The sequence below is a fragment of the Myotis nattereri genome (genome assembly GCF_964212035.1).
Source record: "Myotis nattereri genome assembly, chromosome: 9".
Lineage (NCBI taxonomy): Eukaryota > Metazoa > Chordata > Mammalia > Chiroptera > Vespertilionidae > Myotis > Myotis nattereri.
The window spans coordinates 17,926,289-17,942,176 of record NC_138084.1 but is presented as its reverse complement, the minus strand read 5'-3'; the positions used below and the strand labels follow the sequence as shown (position 1 = coordinate 17,942,176).

At 41.6% G+C, this 15,888-nt stretch overlaps 2 protein-coding genes across 2 annotated transcripts; both read right to left on the bottom strand.

The window, feature by feature from the left end:
* Positions 1-2,075: 2,075 nt before the first annotated feature.
* On the bottom strand, positions 2,076-2,981 carry OR4C3 (olfactory receptor family 4 subfamily C member 3; the record flags this gene model as incomplete). The annotated part of the gene is made up of 1 exon (XM_081100030.1): positions 2,076-2,981. The coding sequence occupies one exon, from the start codon at positions 2,979-2,981 to the stop codon at positions 2,076-2,078; it is 906 nt and encodes a 301-aa protein (XP_080956156.1).
* An 8,070-nt stretch (positions 2,982-11,051) lies between these two features.
* LOC308525229 (olfactory receptor 4S1) lies at positions 11,052-11,981 on the bottom strand (the record flags this gene model as incomplete). The annotated part of the gene is made up of 1 exon (XM_081100018.1): positions 11,052-11,981. One exon carries the CDS (start codon positions 11,979-11,981, stop codon positions 11,052-11,054), a length of 930 nt encoding a protein of 309 aa, XP_080956144.1.
* Positions 11,982-15,888: the final 3,907 nt, after the last annotated feature.

The following is a 15,888-nucleotide window of genomic DNA, read 5'->3' as shown; positions in this document are numbered from 1 at the left end:
TCCATAGTGAAAAAGTGGATATGATGGTGAGTTACAGATTATCTGTCAAACAAAATATAAGTTTATTACAAATTATGGGAGCCTACAGTCTTAAAGGGTGCAGCCTGGGAAGGGATATAGTCAGAGTTTGTAAAAGTAGGAAAAGAATGGGATGAACATGAATGGATGTTTCAGATTCCAGGATACTAGAATCCCTTGGAGTTTTAAACATAAAGAGGAAGAATGAAAGTCCGCTTTGCATCATTGGCGAAAACATAAACCATTCTGTTCTTAGCACAGCATATTTGAAACTTGGTAGAGATGGAAAAGCAAAAGAAAACAACACTTGATTAATCAATTAACCTCATGGAAGATTAGGAAAAAGTTGAGGGACATATAATAATCTCAGGTAAAATGTGTTGGGGTGTATGTGCCAGAAATCTGATTAGGAACTTTACATAGATTATCTGAGTTAATTCTTACAATAACACTTTAGACATTATTATCTTTATTTATTTTAAAGACAAGCTTCAGACACTACAGAGGTTTGGTCACTTGCTTAAGGTCATGCCATTTCCTTATACATAGGAAATAAGAATCAGACGCAGGTTGACTTTGCTGCAGAGCCAAGATCTTACCCTCTCTGTGGTAGGGTAGCAGCCTGCTGATGTCACAAAAGGTGGAAAAAGAAATGGAAGCCAGACCTAGATGCACACAGACTCCTATATGTAGTGACGTGAGAAGTTTTTTGCCTTAAGTTGTATTTTTTTTTTTTCTTATTTTATTTTTTTTTATTTTTTTTTTTTATTGCTTAAAGTATTACAAAGGGTATTACATATGTGTCCATTTTATCCCCCCGCCCTAGACAGTCCCCCAGCCTCCCCTATCCCCCAGTGCCTTAAGTTGTATTTTGCTCACATTTATATGGCACAATTATTGCACAAAGTCAAATGATATTAACACGGATTGCTATTGAAAGATCTGGATGATGAATCACAAATAACTGATTTTGAGTTTAGGCACGCCAAAGCTAGAGACACTTGATTAATCAATTAACCACAACAGGGGACATTTTTTCTAATTTCTGAAACAAGGATAATAATCATTCATGCCCTATATATTTCATATATGCCGGGAGCCGGTCCATCCTTGCTGTTTCAAAGGACCTGGCATATATGGCATACTGTTCTTAATATGTTTGCTCACCTTCTTGGCACTATGTGTTTTAACCAAGGTCTCTGAGAAAGGTTGTTTCCCCAAGTAGGGATTTTCCCCTGAAGTTAGGGAGGGAATAAAACCCCTCAACTAAGTGCCAGGCGGGTAATTAATCACTTTAACTATGAACAATCATGCTTAAGCTACATAATCTTTACTCCCTGGAATGGAGATAAGAAACGCCCTAACCTTTGTAATAGAGATTGATAGGATTGGAATCAACTGGTATAAATACAGATGTAACAAGACAACAGGACACAGAACTTAGAACACAGAACTTAGAACACAGAACTTAGAACACAGAACTTAGAACACAAAACCTACACAGAACCTACAGACAGAAGAACTTCGTTGGAGAGAACATGGCAAAAGATCCTGGACTGAACCTGACTACAGAAATTGGCAAGAGAACCTGACTAAAACCTGGTGACTGAACCTGGCTGGAGAACCTGGACAGAACCTGGCTGGAGAACCTAGGAGGGAACATGGCTACAGAACCTGGCTGGAGAACCTAGCAAGAGAACATGGACACAGAACCTAGCTGGAGATCCTAACCAGAACTTGGCTGGAGATCCTGGCTAGGCTGCTGATCAACTGAACGCTGTCTCCGTGTCATTCCTTCTTCACCGACTCCGTCTACGTCTTTGGGAACCCCTGGACCTGCTGGGGTTGGACCCCGGCACATATAGTCATTTTATAATCAAAGTATTCAGTTCAAGTGAAAAGAGTAAGTAAACCATAGAAGTGTATGATGATGCATGGATGGATAAGATTAAATAAGTTGATATACGGTAACAAAAAAGTTTTGGTTTGCTCCACTCACAGCAATAAAATCATTTCTATTTCCTGCCTTGCCACTCAAGATCCACTGCAATTTTTTACTATGTGAAGAGCTTTTTCATGGCACTTTTTACCTCATCATTTCTCAGGGTATAAATGAGTGGATTCAACAAAGGTGTCAGAATACCATAAAACACTGCCATGCTTTTGTCTATCGGTAAGGTAAATGAAGGACGCACATAAGTAAACACACAGGGCACAAAGAACAGCGCTACAACAGTGAAGTGGGCCCCACAGGTGGAGAGGGCCTTGCATCTCCCCTCTGCACTGTGGGACCTCAAGGAGTGCAGGATGACAATATAGGAGGCAGCCAGCATGAGAAAATTCACCAGGCAGATCGCACCACTGTTGGCAACCACCAGCAGACTGGTGACGTATGTGTTGGTGCAGGCAAGTTCCAGCAAGGGGTACAAGTCACAGACAAAGTGATTAATTACGTTGGGCCCACAGAAGGGCAACTGAAGGACCAGGAAGAGCTGAACCAATGAATGCAGGAAGCCCCCAAGCCAGGTCACTCCCAGCAGCAGGGCACAGAGATGCCTGGTCATGATAACTGGGTAGTGCAGGGGCTTGCAGATGGCCACGTAACGATCATAGGCCATCACCGTGAGCAGAATGATCTCAGTACCTCCCAAAAAATGGGCTCCAAAGAGCTGAGCCATGCAACCCTCATAAGAGATGGTTCTCCCCTCATACAAGGAGTCAGCGATGAGTTTAGGGGCCATTGAAGAAGAATAACAGGTGTCTATAAAGGACAGGTTGGCCAAGAAAAAATACATGGGGGAATTCAGGGTGGGGCTGGAGGTGATGGTGACCACAATGAGCATGTTGCCACAAACTGTGACCACATAAGTGACCAAGAAGACCACAAAAAGAACTCGCTGTATTCCTGGGTTCTGTGACAGTCCCAGCAAGAAAAATTCTGTGATATTGTTTGATATTTCCATAGTCCAAGGACACAGAGAATGCAGGTATAGTATTGCCTATAAATGAACAGAGAAACATAATCATAACATTGCTAATTCCAGAAGGAAATATTGCAAGGTTTCTTTTATCTACACCTACTTTCCTTTGCCCCTTTTAACATTTTCTGTTCCAAAATTCTTATACCAATTTAGTGTGGTAATTACAAAATGTCAGCATATGTCTATCTGCTAACTTCAGCATCAGTGGGTAATAAATATCTAAGTTATTACATGAAAATAATAATGTAATTAGCCATATTTTAGTTTCTTTTGTTACTACTGAAATTGAACTTTTGGCAGATCCTGGTTTTCCAATTCAATGAGAGTCCTTCTCTGACCATTTTCAGCAAGTCTCCACCTAGACACAATGGCATTTGAGAAAACCATGAACATTCCAAATCTCCTGAAACTTCTGCACGAACAGTCCACATATTAAATCTTTCTTCTTGGACTATGCAGTGAGATTTGCTACACTTTCTGTTGCAGGTATTTCCAATAGTAACATAACGTGAAGTAAAACCAACTAAAGCAAGGATTGGGAGAAACTGATGAGGTTGCAGCTGGAGACTTACCCAACTTCTCCATTTCTCTCCTTGTTCCTTTACTCCCACTCCGTGCACAGACTGTAGACAAGCTCATGTCTAGGAAGCCAACTTAAATTACTCCTCCCCCTTGCTTTATATATTCTATATACTCTGCATTTTGCTTTTTTTTTTTTTTTTGGCTTGGTAAAATTTTTCTGGTTAAAGCTACTAGTCCTTCTGTAGTTTACAGGAAGGAGTCAAAGGTTACAAAAATAAAAAAGTTTGGTGAGCATCAGTGAAGGGTTCTATTAAATGACTACCTGTGCATTCTCTACATAAATGAAGCTTGGGGGCAGGGAGAAGAGGTGGCCGGTCTTACTCAGCTGCAAATTACAATCCCATCCAGCAGAATATTCCTACTCACCCTTTACTCTCCTAACAATATGAAGGAAGGAAGGAAATGCGTGTGCCTGTCCTAGTTTTGAGAGACACATAATCTATCATTCTCCTAAAAACACAGGTCTTCTGAAGGTAGCTAAATCTCTCAACTTGATGAAGATCTGATGCTCAGTTTGATGGGAATTAAAGGAAAATCATTAAGTGTCAGAGGAAGAAAGACACACCCAGATATAAGAAACACTGAGAGAAGAGTTCTGTGTTGATCAGGAAGCTGCCTCCTTTTTCTCTCTCCAAGCTTTGTTGCCAGAAGGCAAATACAGCTTCTACAAGTGACAAGCTTGATGGGGACCTTTTCAGAGTAGAACTTTATGGCCAAGAGCACAGATAACAGTAACAAGAGCCAACGCCTGTGTAGCACTTAGTCTTTGCCAAGCATTGTCCTAACTGCCCTACATATATATCAGTTCATATAATCCTCACTTCATGCCCAGGAGATAAGTCACTGTCTTTACCCTTATATTGAAGAAGAAAGGCGGGCACACATTCAGCAACTTACAGAGGCATATTCAGCTAATAAGTGACAGAGCTAGCAGGCACTCTAGCTAAGGAGTCCATGGGCTTTGCTGTACTATACTGTCACTTACCAGTAAGCTCATCTGGGTTTGACTCCTTCCTCTGCCACTTATTGACTGTCTGTATAAACTGGGAATACTGCTCTACCCTGAGATTGCAGAGAAAAGTAAATGAAAATAGTGCATGTTGAGTGTTTGTACCGAGCCTGGATGTGACAAACATTTTTTAAAATATATTTTATTGATTTTTTACAGAGAGGAAGGGAGAGGGATAGAGAGTTAGAAACATTGATGAGAGAGAAACATCAATCAGCTGCCTCCTGCACGCCCCCTACTGGGGATGTGCCCGCAACCAAGGTACATGCCCTTGACTGGAATCGAACCTGGGACCCTTCAGTCCACAGGTTGATGCTCTATCCACTGAGCCAAACCAGTCAGGGTGTGACAAACATTTAATAAAGGGCACATCTGATATCACTATCATCAACACTATTGGCATGTGGCTTAGGAAACAAGGACCTAAATGCATGTACTCAAGACCAAACAGGTATTGATATGGGTACAATTTTACTATACTAGGAAATATGAAAAAATCCCTAATCCTGATCTCCATACAGAATACAAGAGTAGAAAAAAGAATCAATATGAATAGTAGACAGTTTAGCTACATAATAAATGTATATGCCCCAAAATAAAGATGTTCAGCTGGTTCATTGCTGTAATTCAAATTTATGGAAGTACCAAATAAATTATTTGTTAAAAACTAGCAAAGAATAGCCGAAACCGGTTTGGCTCAGTGGATAGAGCGTCGGCCTGCAGACTGAAAGGTCCCAGGTTTGATTCTGGTCAAGGGCATGTACCTGGGTTGCGGGCACATCCCCAGTAGATGTGCAGGAGGCAGCTGATCGATGTTTCTCTCTCTCATCGATGTTTCTAACTCTCTGTCTCTCTCCCTTCCTCTCTGTAAAAAATCAATAAAATATATTTTTAAAAAAAAAACTAGCAAAGAATAAAAGGCTCCTGTTTGAGTTATCCAGAGAAGCAAAATTATTTCATAGAAAATAGCGCGAATTTTAGCAAAATTATTCCACTGCATTTTTGAGTTGTATTTTATTTTATTTTAAAAATAGATTATAGAAAACTTACATTAGCTGGATCTGAGGACATCAACAGGTCACCAGGATTGGTTTGATTTTTACCCTAACATCATGGAATGGTGAGGCTCGTCATCTAGGCCAGCTCCAAGCACAGCACCCCGAATATTTCTGTTCCACATAACTAAGCTCCTGAATGAAACTTGAACTGTGTTTTAATGAGACAAAGCATAGCTGAGGCAATTGCTATCAATTACAGAAATTCATCTGAACTGAAACTTTCTTAGAACAGCAGTAGGTGAAACCCAAAAGGTTGTCATTCACTTACGAGCAGCTAGGAATTGGTTCTGTGGTCCATTTCCCTCTTAGTTGCTGAGGAACCCTATGACATTTAAAATCATCGTTTCTGATTGTCTCCATTTTAAAGACAGTGGATTGCAGACCCAGAGTTTAGGTGCAGCTGGTCCAAGGTCACATGGGTGATTCGTGGCAAAGGCACGTCTTGCTCCCTGGTCACTCAGGTGCCCTTTCCAATATAACCACCCCCTCCCGTTCTCTACGTTGTCTTTGAAACGCCAAATAAAGCCCTGCTGCTAACATGAGGAAGTTCCCAGGAGTAGCAGCTTCTTAGCTCTGCTTCCTGCTAATACTCATCAGCACCATGCGAGAGAAATCTTTGTCCTGTGTGCTTTCCGCCTCTCTGAGACAGACTCATTCTCCCCTCCCAGGACCATTGCGGAAGCAGCAATAGAACTAGCTTTTGCCTTGTTCACAGGTCCAAACCATGGTGAAGCCATCATTTAATTATTCCCCTCGAATACAGTTTGGTCTCACAAGGAGGGGCCTCTACATTCTGCCTCCTAGAAGTGTCCTTTGTCCTTCTAGTGTCTACATGGATAGTACCCGAATTGTCAGGAGGAAAAGGGAATTATGATATTTCAGAAACTGGTATTAAGGGTTATCTTTAGGAAAATTGCTAATTGGACAAAATTAAAAATCAACAGCATTTATTGAGCATCTTCCATGTTCTAAGCATGGGCACTAGCCCTTTTCATGTACATCATCTCTTTCATCTCCCCCCATAAGGATGTGAGAAAAGTATCACTCCCCATTATCCACACTGCTACTGTGTGGTGTGCTGAAAGACCAGAGAAAGGAGGGCCAGAAGGACCTGAATTGAAATTGCACTTCCACCATTTCAACCATTCAATAAGTACTTTTTCAGGCATTTTGTTAAATGCCAAGAATATCAGAGTGAATAAAATGGACATGGTCCTGGCAGCTTATACTCCAAAAGGGGGAGAGCTCCCCCCAAACCAAAGCAGGGCATAAGCAAAATAATTATAAAAGCAAAAACATGGAATGCATTAATATATAAATATATTTTCAATCTTGAAGATATTGATACACATGTTTAATAATTATTGATATGTGCAGCCCATTTTTCTCCATAAAATTTCAGTATTCTTGCCTATTCAGCATGTAATTCCCAATACTGAATGAATCCTACTCTAAGCCTTCTCCAAACGTGTTCCTTGAAAGCTTCCAGAAAAAATCACAAAATAGGATTTTGTCTGCATCAATTTATCACCAACTTCAAAAGGCCCATCAACCCTATTACATCAACACATTTTTCCACTTCTCCTCAAGGACCATTTAAAAGTTTCTTTAAAATTCTGTTCTCAGCCACAAGTCTCTACTCTTCACTTCTTTTTTAACTTTATTTTTCAATTATAGTTTACATTCAACATTATTTTGTATTAGTTTCACGTGTACAGCATAATGGTTAGACAATCATAATTTACAAAGTGGTTCCCCCCATATGTCAAGTACCCATCTGGCACAATACATGGTTATTACAATATTATTGACTATACTAGAGGCCCGGTGCACAAAATTCATGCATAGGGTTGGGGGGGGTCCCTCAGCCTGCAATGACACAAGCATTCCACACCCGGCCTGGCCAGAGGCCTTCTGTGGCTGGGCGCAAAATGCTTGCCTTGTTGCCGGGGCAACGACACAAGCATTACCCCCCACCCCCGCCAGCCGCTTCGTGCCCGCTGCCCAGAGGCCCTCTGCAGCCAGGATTGAATGCTTGCCTCATCACTGCGGCAACGAAGCAAGCATTCCGCCAGACCGCTCACGCTGCCTGCTCTCAGTGGCCGCCCACCCCGGGACTGGGGACTCCAGCAGGGCTGAGAGGACTGGGCGCTGCCATCTTGTGGCTATGGGTGCTGCCATCTTTTGTGACAGAGTGGTGGTTAATTTGCATATTACCCTTTTATTAGATAGAATTCCCTGTGCTCTACTTTACATCCCCATAACTATTCTGTAACTACTAATATGTACTTCTCAATCTCTTCACCTTTTTCACCCAGTCTCTTAGCTTCTCTCCCCTCTGGCAACAGTCAGTCTGTTCTCTGTATCTATTAGTCTGTTTCTATTTTGTTTGTTTATTTTACTCATCTGATTCCACATATAAGTGAAATCAATGGTATTTGACTTTATCTGCCTGACTTATTTCACTTATCATAATACCCTCTATATCCATACATGCTGTCACAAGTGGTAAGATTTCCTTCTTTTTTTATGGCCATGCAGTATTCCATTGTGTAGATGTACCACAGCTTTTTTTATCCACTCATATACTGATGGGCACTTAGGCTGTTTCCAGATCTTGGCTATTGTAAATAATGCTGCTATGAACATAGAAGTACATATATTGTTTCTGATTGGTATTTCGGGATTACTCCAAATCATGCCCCCGTAGAAATCAAGTAAATAAACCTACCTGGTTGCCTCAATTCTTAACGTTATTTTCTAAATATTTTGCAGTCAGAAAACTGACTCACTTGCACAAATGACCACAGATAAATGGAGTTCTGTTTCACTAACAAAGTCTAAATGTAATCAAAGAAATATAAAGACTATGTTTACTGCTCTAAACATGCAAATCTTGGTTTGAATTGTTCTTCAGCAAAATTGAGGTTGCTGTAATTTTTTTTTTAAAAAAAAAAAGGAGACTTATGTAAAACTTTAGACAATAAATAAATAAATAAATAAATAAATAAACAAACAAATAAAATTGAGGTTGCTGTGTAGGCTAACGCCCTCAGGCTGAAATGGAGCTATTGCCTTCATTTCTACCAGACATGTTCAGATAGTAAATGAAGTAGAAAAGCTTTCCTGGGACCCTCACAAGATCACATTGACTTGGAGAAAGCATAAATAAACTTCTGTCGCTGAGTGCCACCATCTTTCCACATACCCCAGCATGCCAGCACCAAGAGGTAAAATGAATGAACACAAAGTTCCACAGCTAGAAGATGACAGGGTGAGTTCCTGTCCAAGTGACTCCCTGAAGTCTCTGCACTTTTCACTGACCCACTAAAGAAAAGAAGGAAAGGAGCTCCTTTTTCAACATTCTCCTAAGTACAGACAGCTATGAAAGGCTATGGTTGACACCATGGAGTATTTTATTAGTGGATCATATAAAGTAGAACAGCAGTCTTTTTCTTATCCTCACCCAATGATATGATTTTCTTGATTTTAGAGAAAGAAGAAGGGGGGAGAGAACAGGGGGAGAAACATCAATGTGAGAGAGAAACATCCATCGGTTACCCCACAACCTAGGTATGTGCCCCAACTGGGAATCGAACCCACCACCTTTTGGGGTACGAGATGGCAATCCAACCTACTTAGCCACACTGGCCAGGGCCATGATCCCACATTCTTCCAAAAACTTTTGAAAGAAGGTGATTTATTCAACACAGATTAAGTAAACTGATGTACAAAAACTTCTGAGAATATTGCTTTCAAGATATCAGAGGCTATTTTATTGCTGTTATTCTCATAGTCAAGATCAACATTTGCATTTGTGCTTGCTAGGCATCTGATGAAACAAAAAGTTTTTTCTACACTACCATCCTCACCGAACCCTGATCACAGTTCCCCTGATGATTATGCCTATTTCATGAGGCTTATGTAAGGATTAAAGAAGTTAATGCGAGGTGATAGGTAAACCTCTGAGAAATGAATAATCAATCTGGAGTTACAAAGGCTTTAGGAGAAAGGGCAGGGTCAAAGAGAACAGAAGACATTATCAACAGAGGTAGTAGCCACCTCTGAAAAACAGACTTTGATACAGGACTTTGCCAGGTCTTGTGTGTCCTGCAACCTTCTGAAACTGGCATTGTCACTGTCTCCATTTGTAAATGTGGAAATTGAGACCCAACCGGATGAAATGACCCATGAATGATTCATTAGAAGGACATCTAATCCTGCTCCTCTAAATCCATTTTGCACAAATTGGCTCCCTCTACATGGAAACAAAATAAAGCAAAGGGGATGAGTGGGGGCGGCAGCCCCTGCTCAGCTGGAGAGGAATCAGTACTGCTGGGTGAGGTGCTGAAGCTTGTTCTCCTGGCTCTGCTCGCCATCATCCCAGGCCACCACCAATCCGTGGTCCTCCACAACATCCTTGTCTGTACTGCTCGTGTCCATTCATTCCGTCTGAGGTGGGAAAAGTCCCGAAAGCAGATTTAAGGAACCTGGATTTTGGTTGCTATCTTGCTCTGGATTTACTGTGTGACTTTAACTAAATCCTTTAACTTCTCTACATTTGTTGATTCATCTGCCTGCTGAGAGAGCATGAAATGAAGGAATAAGAGTAAAGTGCCTCTAATATCATAAGAGACCGAATTAATTTCATTAAGCACATGTTAGCCACAGTAAAGCAAGTAGCTAGTGCTATTACACATTGCATAGGTGAGATACTTGAACTTCCAGGAGGCTCTGTCATTCACAGGCTCTCGTATGTTTCCTGAATGAGGCATTAATTATCACACTAAGGACCCCCTTCACTGTGACCCACTTGAGGGAAGAAATTACAACTTACTTTTTTAAATATATTTTTATTGATTTCAGAGAGGAATGGAGATGGAAACATCAATTCTGAGAGAGAATCATTGGTCAGCTGCCTCCTGCACGCCCCACTGGCTGGGCCATCTTACTTTTATTTGTATCCCACTACCTCACTCATTGCAAACACTCAATAGATATTTAATGAATGGAGGATGGAAGAAACCTATGGGATTATTATTATGAAAAGAGCTTAGGAGACAAACAAAAACTCATTGACACGGAAAGCAGTGTGGTGGTCATCAGAGGGAAGTGGGTGGAGGTAGTTAAGGTTAAAGGGGGTCAAATACATAGTGACAGAAGAGGATTTGACTTTGGGTAGTGGGCACACAATGCAATTATACAGATGGTGTATCATAGAAATGTACATTTGAAACATATATAATCTAATTAACTAATGTCACCCCGATAAATTTATTTTTTTCAAAGAGTTAGAAGGACAGTTGTCATTACAAGCATCAAACTGGAGATGCAAAGCCTGTGTTGGATGCTACAAAATGGGAGGTCTCCCAAGTTCCAGGCTGGATGAGATTCCTTGGAGTGTCACTTCTCTCCCGAATTCCCCTTGACCCTAAACACTTTCCTCATGGCATTTTTTACCTCATTGTTCCTCAGGGTGTAGATCAGAGGGTTCAGCAAAGGTGGCATGACAATGTTAAAGAGGATGACAAGTTTGTCAGCAGCCAGGGTGGTAGACGGACGAATGTACATGAACATGGGGGGCACAAGGACCAAAATAACGGTGACGATGTGTGAGCCACATGTGGACAGAGCTTTGCGGCGGCCCTCGGATGACTGGCTTCTCAGGTTGAGCAAGATGACCACATAGGACACAATAAGGATGACGAAGCACACCAAAGAGAGAATGCCACTGTTGGCCACCACAACGAGCCCCACTACATAGGTGTCTGCACAGGCCAGCTTCAGCAAGGGATGGACATCACAGAAAAAGCTGTCGATCTCATTGGGCCCACAAAAGGGCAGCTGCACCGTGAGGAGGGTCTGCAGGAAGGAATGGAAGAAGCCGGCCACCCAGGAGGCCCCTGCCAGCAAGCCACACTTCCGGCGATCCATAATGGTTACGTAGTGCAGGGGCCTACAGATGGCCACATAGCGATCATAGGCCATGGCTGTGAGGAGGAAGATCTCAGTGCCACCAAAGAAGTGGGCAGAAAAGAGCTGGGTCATGCAGCCATTGAAGGAGATGGTCTTGCGCTCCACGAAAGTGTCAGCGATCATCTTGGGCGTGGTAGCGGACGGGTAGCACATGTCAGCGAAAGACAAGTGGCTGAGGAAGAAGTACATAGGAGCACGCAGGGTCTTGCTGGCATTGATGGTGATGATGACCATGAGGTTCCCCAGGACAGTGAGCATGTGGAAGAGGGAGAAGACCACGAAGCACACATGCTGTAATTCCCTGCTCTGGAAAAGGCCGAACAACACAAACTCAGTCACGTTGTTCTTGGTGCCCATGGATTCTCTGCCCTGAGCATCAACGAAGTGGTTAGCTCTGCAATGACACAAACTATGTGAAATAAGAAAATTTCCCAAATCCCGGGAGTCAGAAAATTGTCCTCAGGTCTAATAATGATTCTAACACCCAATTTCAATAGGGGAGAGGGGTTCCCCACACCTACAAACAATTCTCAGACACCATCTGGGAGTCCTACAACTCAACTCAATTTTTTACATTACCTGGAGATATAGCATCAAGTCCTACTAGTTAAGGGTTCAGTCCTACAAGGCGCGCGCGCGCGCACACACACACACACACACACACACACACACACACACACACCTGTATGCTTCTGACCTAATTGTCATAGATTGGAGGCTCCAATGACTCCCTCCTTGACCTCCACTAATTTTCTAGTGCGGAAATCAGAGAAAGATTTGGCTTACAAGACTACCAGTTTATTATAAAAGTATATAGAACTCAGGAATGGCCAAGTGGAAGCGATACATGGAGTAAGGTATATGAGCTTCCATGATCTCTGAGCACATCATTCTCCAACTCTCCACCTGTTCACCACTGGAAGCTCTCCAAACCCCACCCTTTGGATGTTTATAGAGGCTTCATTACTTAGTCATGATTGATTAAATCATAGGTCATTGGTGATCGCCAACCTAGGCCCCTATCCTTAGATAATCTACGGACGTTCCAAAGGTCACCTCATTAGCATGATGAAAGACCCTTTATATTAATCACTGGTCAGGAAATTCCAGGGGTTTTAGAAGCTCTGTGCTACATATGTGGACAAAGACCAAATATATATTTCTTATTAAAAATCACAGTATCACAAGTCTCCAGCTATGCTTTATACTAACTGTGAACTTTGACAAATCAATTAACTTTTCAGAACCTCGTTTTCAAAGTTTAAAAAGGTAAGGATATCTGTCCCTTCCTCTGTGTTCTATTGTCCCTGGTATATACCATCTTCATGGTGTCAGTGACGCTGTTCTATAATTGTTCATTTAGCAGCCTACTCTCCGCACTAGGCTGTAAGTTGCTTGACAGCAAGGCTCCCGAACGCTTGACTCTAGACAATGTTCACTATCTAGCACATAGTATGCATTTAGTAAATGTTTGTGAAATAAGGAATTAATAAATACCTGCCCGGTCCACCAACCATGTCCAAAAATAAACTCGTGATCTTTCCCCTAAAACATATATTTCTGAAAGGCTTCTATCTCAATTGTTAGCAAGCCCAACTTTCTGAATGCTCAGCCTAAAAATCTTAGTCATCCTGATTCCTCTTTCCTCACATCTCACATCTAATCAATTAAGAACTCCTGCTGTCTTTACCTCCACAAGAACATACCCTCACCACTTCCATAGCTTCCATCTGTTCTGAGCCACAGTCACCTCTCCCTAGCTTGCTAACTGATGTCCCTAATTCTCCTCCTAACACATACCCTACCATGAGTCTAATCTCATCACAATAATTAGAGGGCTCCCTCAAAGCCCTACAATGAATGTACATCCCATTCTGAGTAAAATCCAGAACCTCTGCCATGACACAGGGGCCCTTCAGAATCTGATCTAACCTGTCTCCTCCCACTGTCCCCTTTCCCTGCTTTCCAAGTACACTGGCCTCCATGATATTCAAAACACCACAGGCATGCTGCCACCTTAGGAACTCTGCACTGGTTATAACTTCAACCCAGAATATGCTTCTCCTAGATGTCTATTGGCTAATTCCCTCGCCTTCCTGAAATCTTTGTGCAAATAACACTTTCTCAGAGGACATTTGATCACTCTGTTTAAAATTGCAACCTCTCCAGAGGGAAGGCAGGGATGGTAAGAGATCAACTAAAGGACTTGTATGCATGGACACAGACAGTAGGAGGGTGAGGGCATGTGCTGGGGGGTGGGAGTGGGCAGTGAGAGGTCCACAGGGGGTGGGGGAGGGAGGAGACATATGTAATACTTTCAACAATAAAGAATTTAAATTAAAAATATATATATAAATATAAATAAAATTGTAATCTCTCAGCATTCCAAATTGCCCTTACCCTGTTATGCTTTTTCTTCATTTTCTTCTTTCCATCACACATATTGCTTTCAAATATATTACATTATTTATTTATTATCATTATACTTTATTATCTGCTCCCACCACTAGAATATGAGCTCCAGGAGGCAGGGTTCATTGTCTGTTTGGTTCTCCAATACATTCCAAGTGCTTAGAACACTGCCTGGTACATTGTAGGTGCTCAATTAATATTTCTTGATTAAATGAAAAAATAAATGATAGTTATAGAAGTCAAAAATAATGATACCAACCTGCACATACATAAGACTTCATAATTGTACAGAATCTTATTTCACTGAGCTAATGTTTACTGGCACTGACCTGTGCCAGACACAGGGGTTAGCTCCTCGCACACATTAGCTCAAATCAGCACAAACACATTTGGAAATGTACTTGATTGATTCCCTCCTCTTATATAGGCAGCATCAAAATACAGTTATTTTCTCCAGATCACACATTGTCATAACAAACACCCACAACTCCTTCTTCATGCCACAGCTAAAACGCCATATGTGGAACACACTTTGTTATCTAGAAACTATGAGGTCCCATGCTAACGTCTAGCCTGGAATATGGATAGGGTCAGAACGCAGACCAGAGACAGACCTGGGAAAATGATGAAAGCGTGTTGACCAAATAAATGAACGAATAAGTAAATCCATAAATAAGTGTTTCATATTCTAAGTAATCTGTGCCAATAAATGATTATAAGATTTTAAACTGTTTCAATTCGACAGAGATTTTCGAGCCCACGAAATGCCAACAAAGATCGTCACTGACCCTTATATGCCTAGGACCGTATCAAACGCTTTTCTCAACAGGGCTGTTGTAAGGATAAAGTAAGACGTTTTTAAGCCAGGCGGAGAGATGTGTTGACATTAGGAAGTCGGCTTCAGGCCTTCTCTTCTGGGTACATCAATCAATAAACTTGGAAAAATGCAGTAACTTCTACCATGAGTACAACGTTATACTCTAATACATGGTCTCCCTCTATAAATTTCTGAACAATTTTTCTTAAGGTCAATTCTTTAAAATGGGAAGGCTGAGGTGAATGGCATGAATATTTTTAGGGTCAAGGGCAGGTGGGTAGAAAGTGGGAACAAAGGAAGAAAAATCCCACAGAACCGCCTCTGAGCACTGCTTTTATCACATCTTGTTACTGCGGCTGCAAAAATATCAAGTCAAATTACACTTGTTAATAACAGAAAAGGAGAGGGTCCTCCACCGTTATAAGGACTTAGATAGGTTCCAGTCCCTGCATCTTAGGAGACAGGATCCTGGGGCGGGGGCGGGGGGGGGGGGGTGTTACAGAAGTCTGAGAGGAACAACCAAAGTGCCTGAGGCGCAGCGGCACTGAGGTTGGCACAAAGGATTTGACTCAGGGCTGAAATCAGATGCAGCTGGAAACGAGGAGAGCAGAGCAATGGAACAAGGGCAGGAACAAGGAAATAATGGTCATCTCCCAGGATACTCTGCCCAGGCTTACGAAGCATCTCCCTCTCCCAGAAATTTCCCATGGGAAATATATGTATTTTACAGCAAATTTCTTCTTCTATTCTTTTCTAAAATTCTGAAAATGGTCTGATCAAATGATTACATTTACCCACAAGATAGACAGGAGAGATAGCCCTTGTCTTGCTACTGAAAGAGAATGCTATAACCAAAAATAACATAACCATTGTGTATACCCCAAAAACAAATTTGAACAGGTAGGTACCCTATTGGATGATAAATAAATTTAGCATATTTTGTTTGTATTCAGTCTCACAGTAAGTATAAAACATGCTCATTATTTCTAGCAGGTCCTCCTTAACACTCCAAAAAGAACCAATAAGGACCTTCTG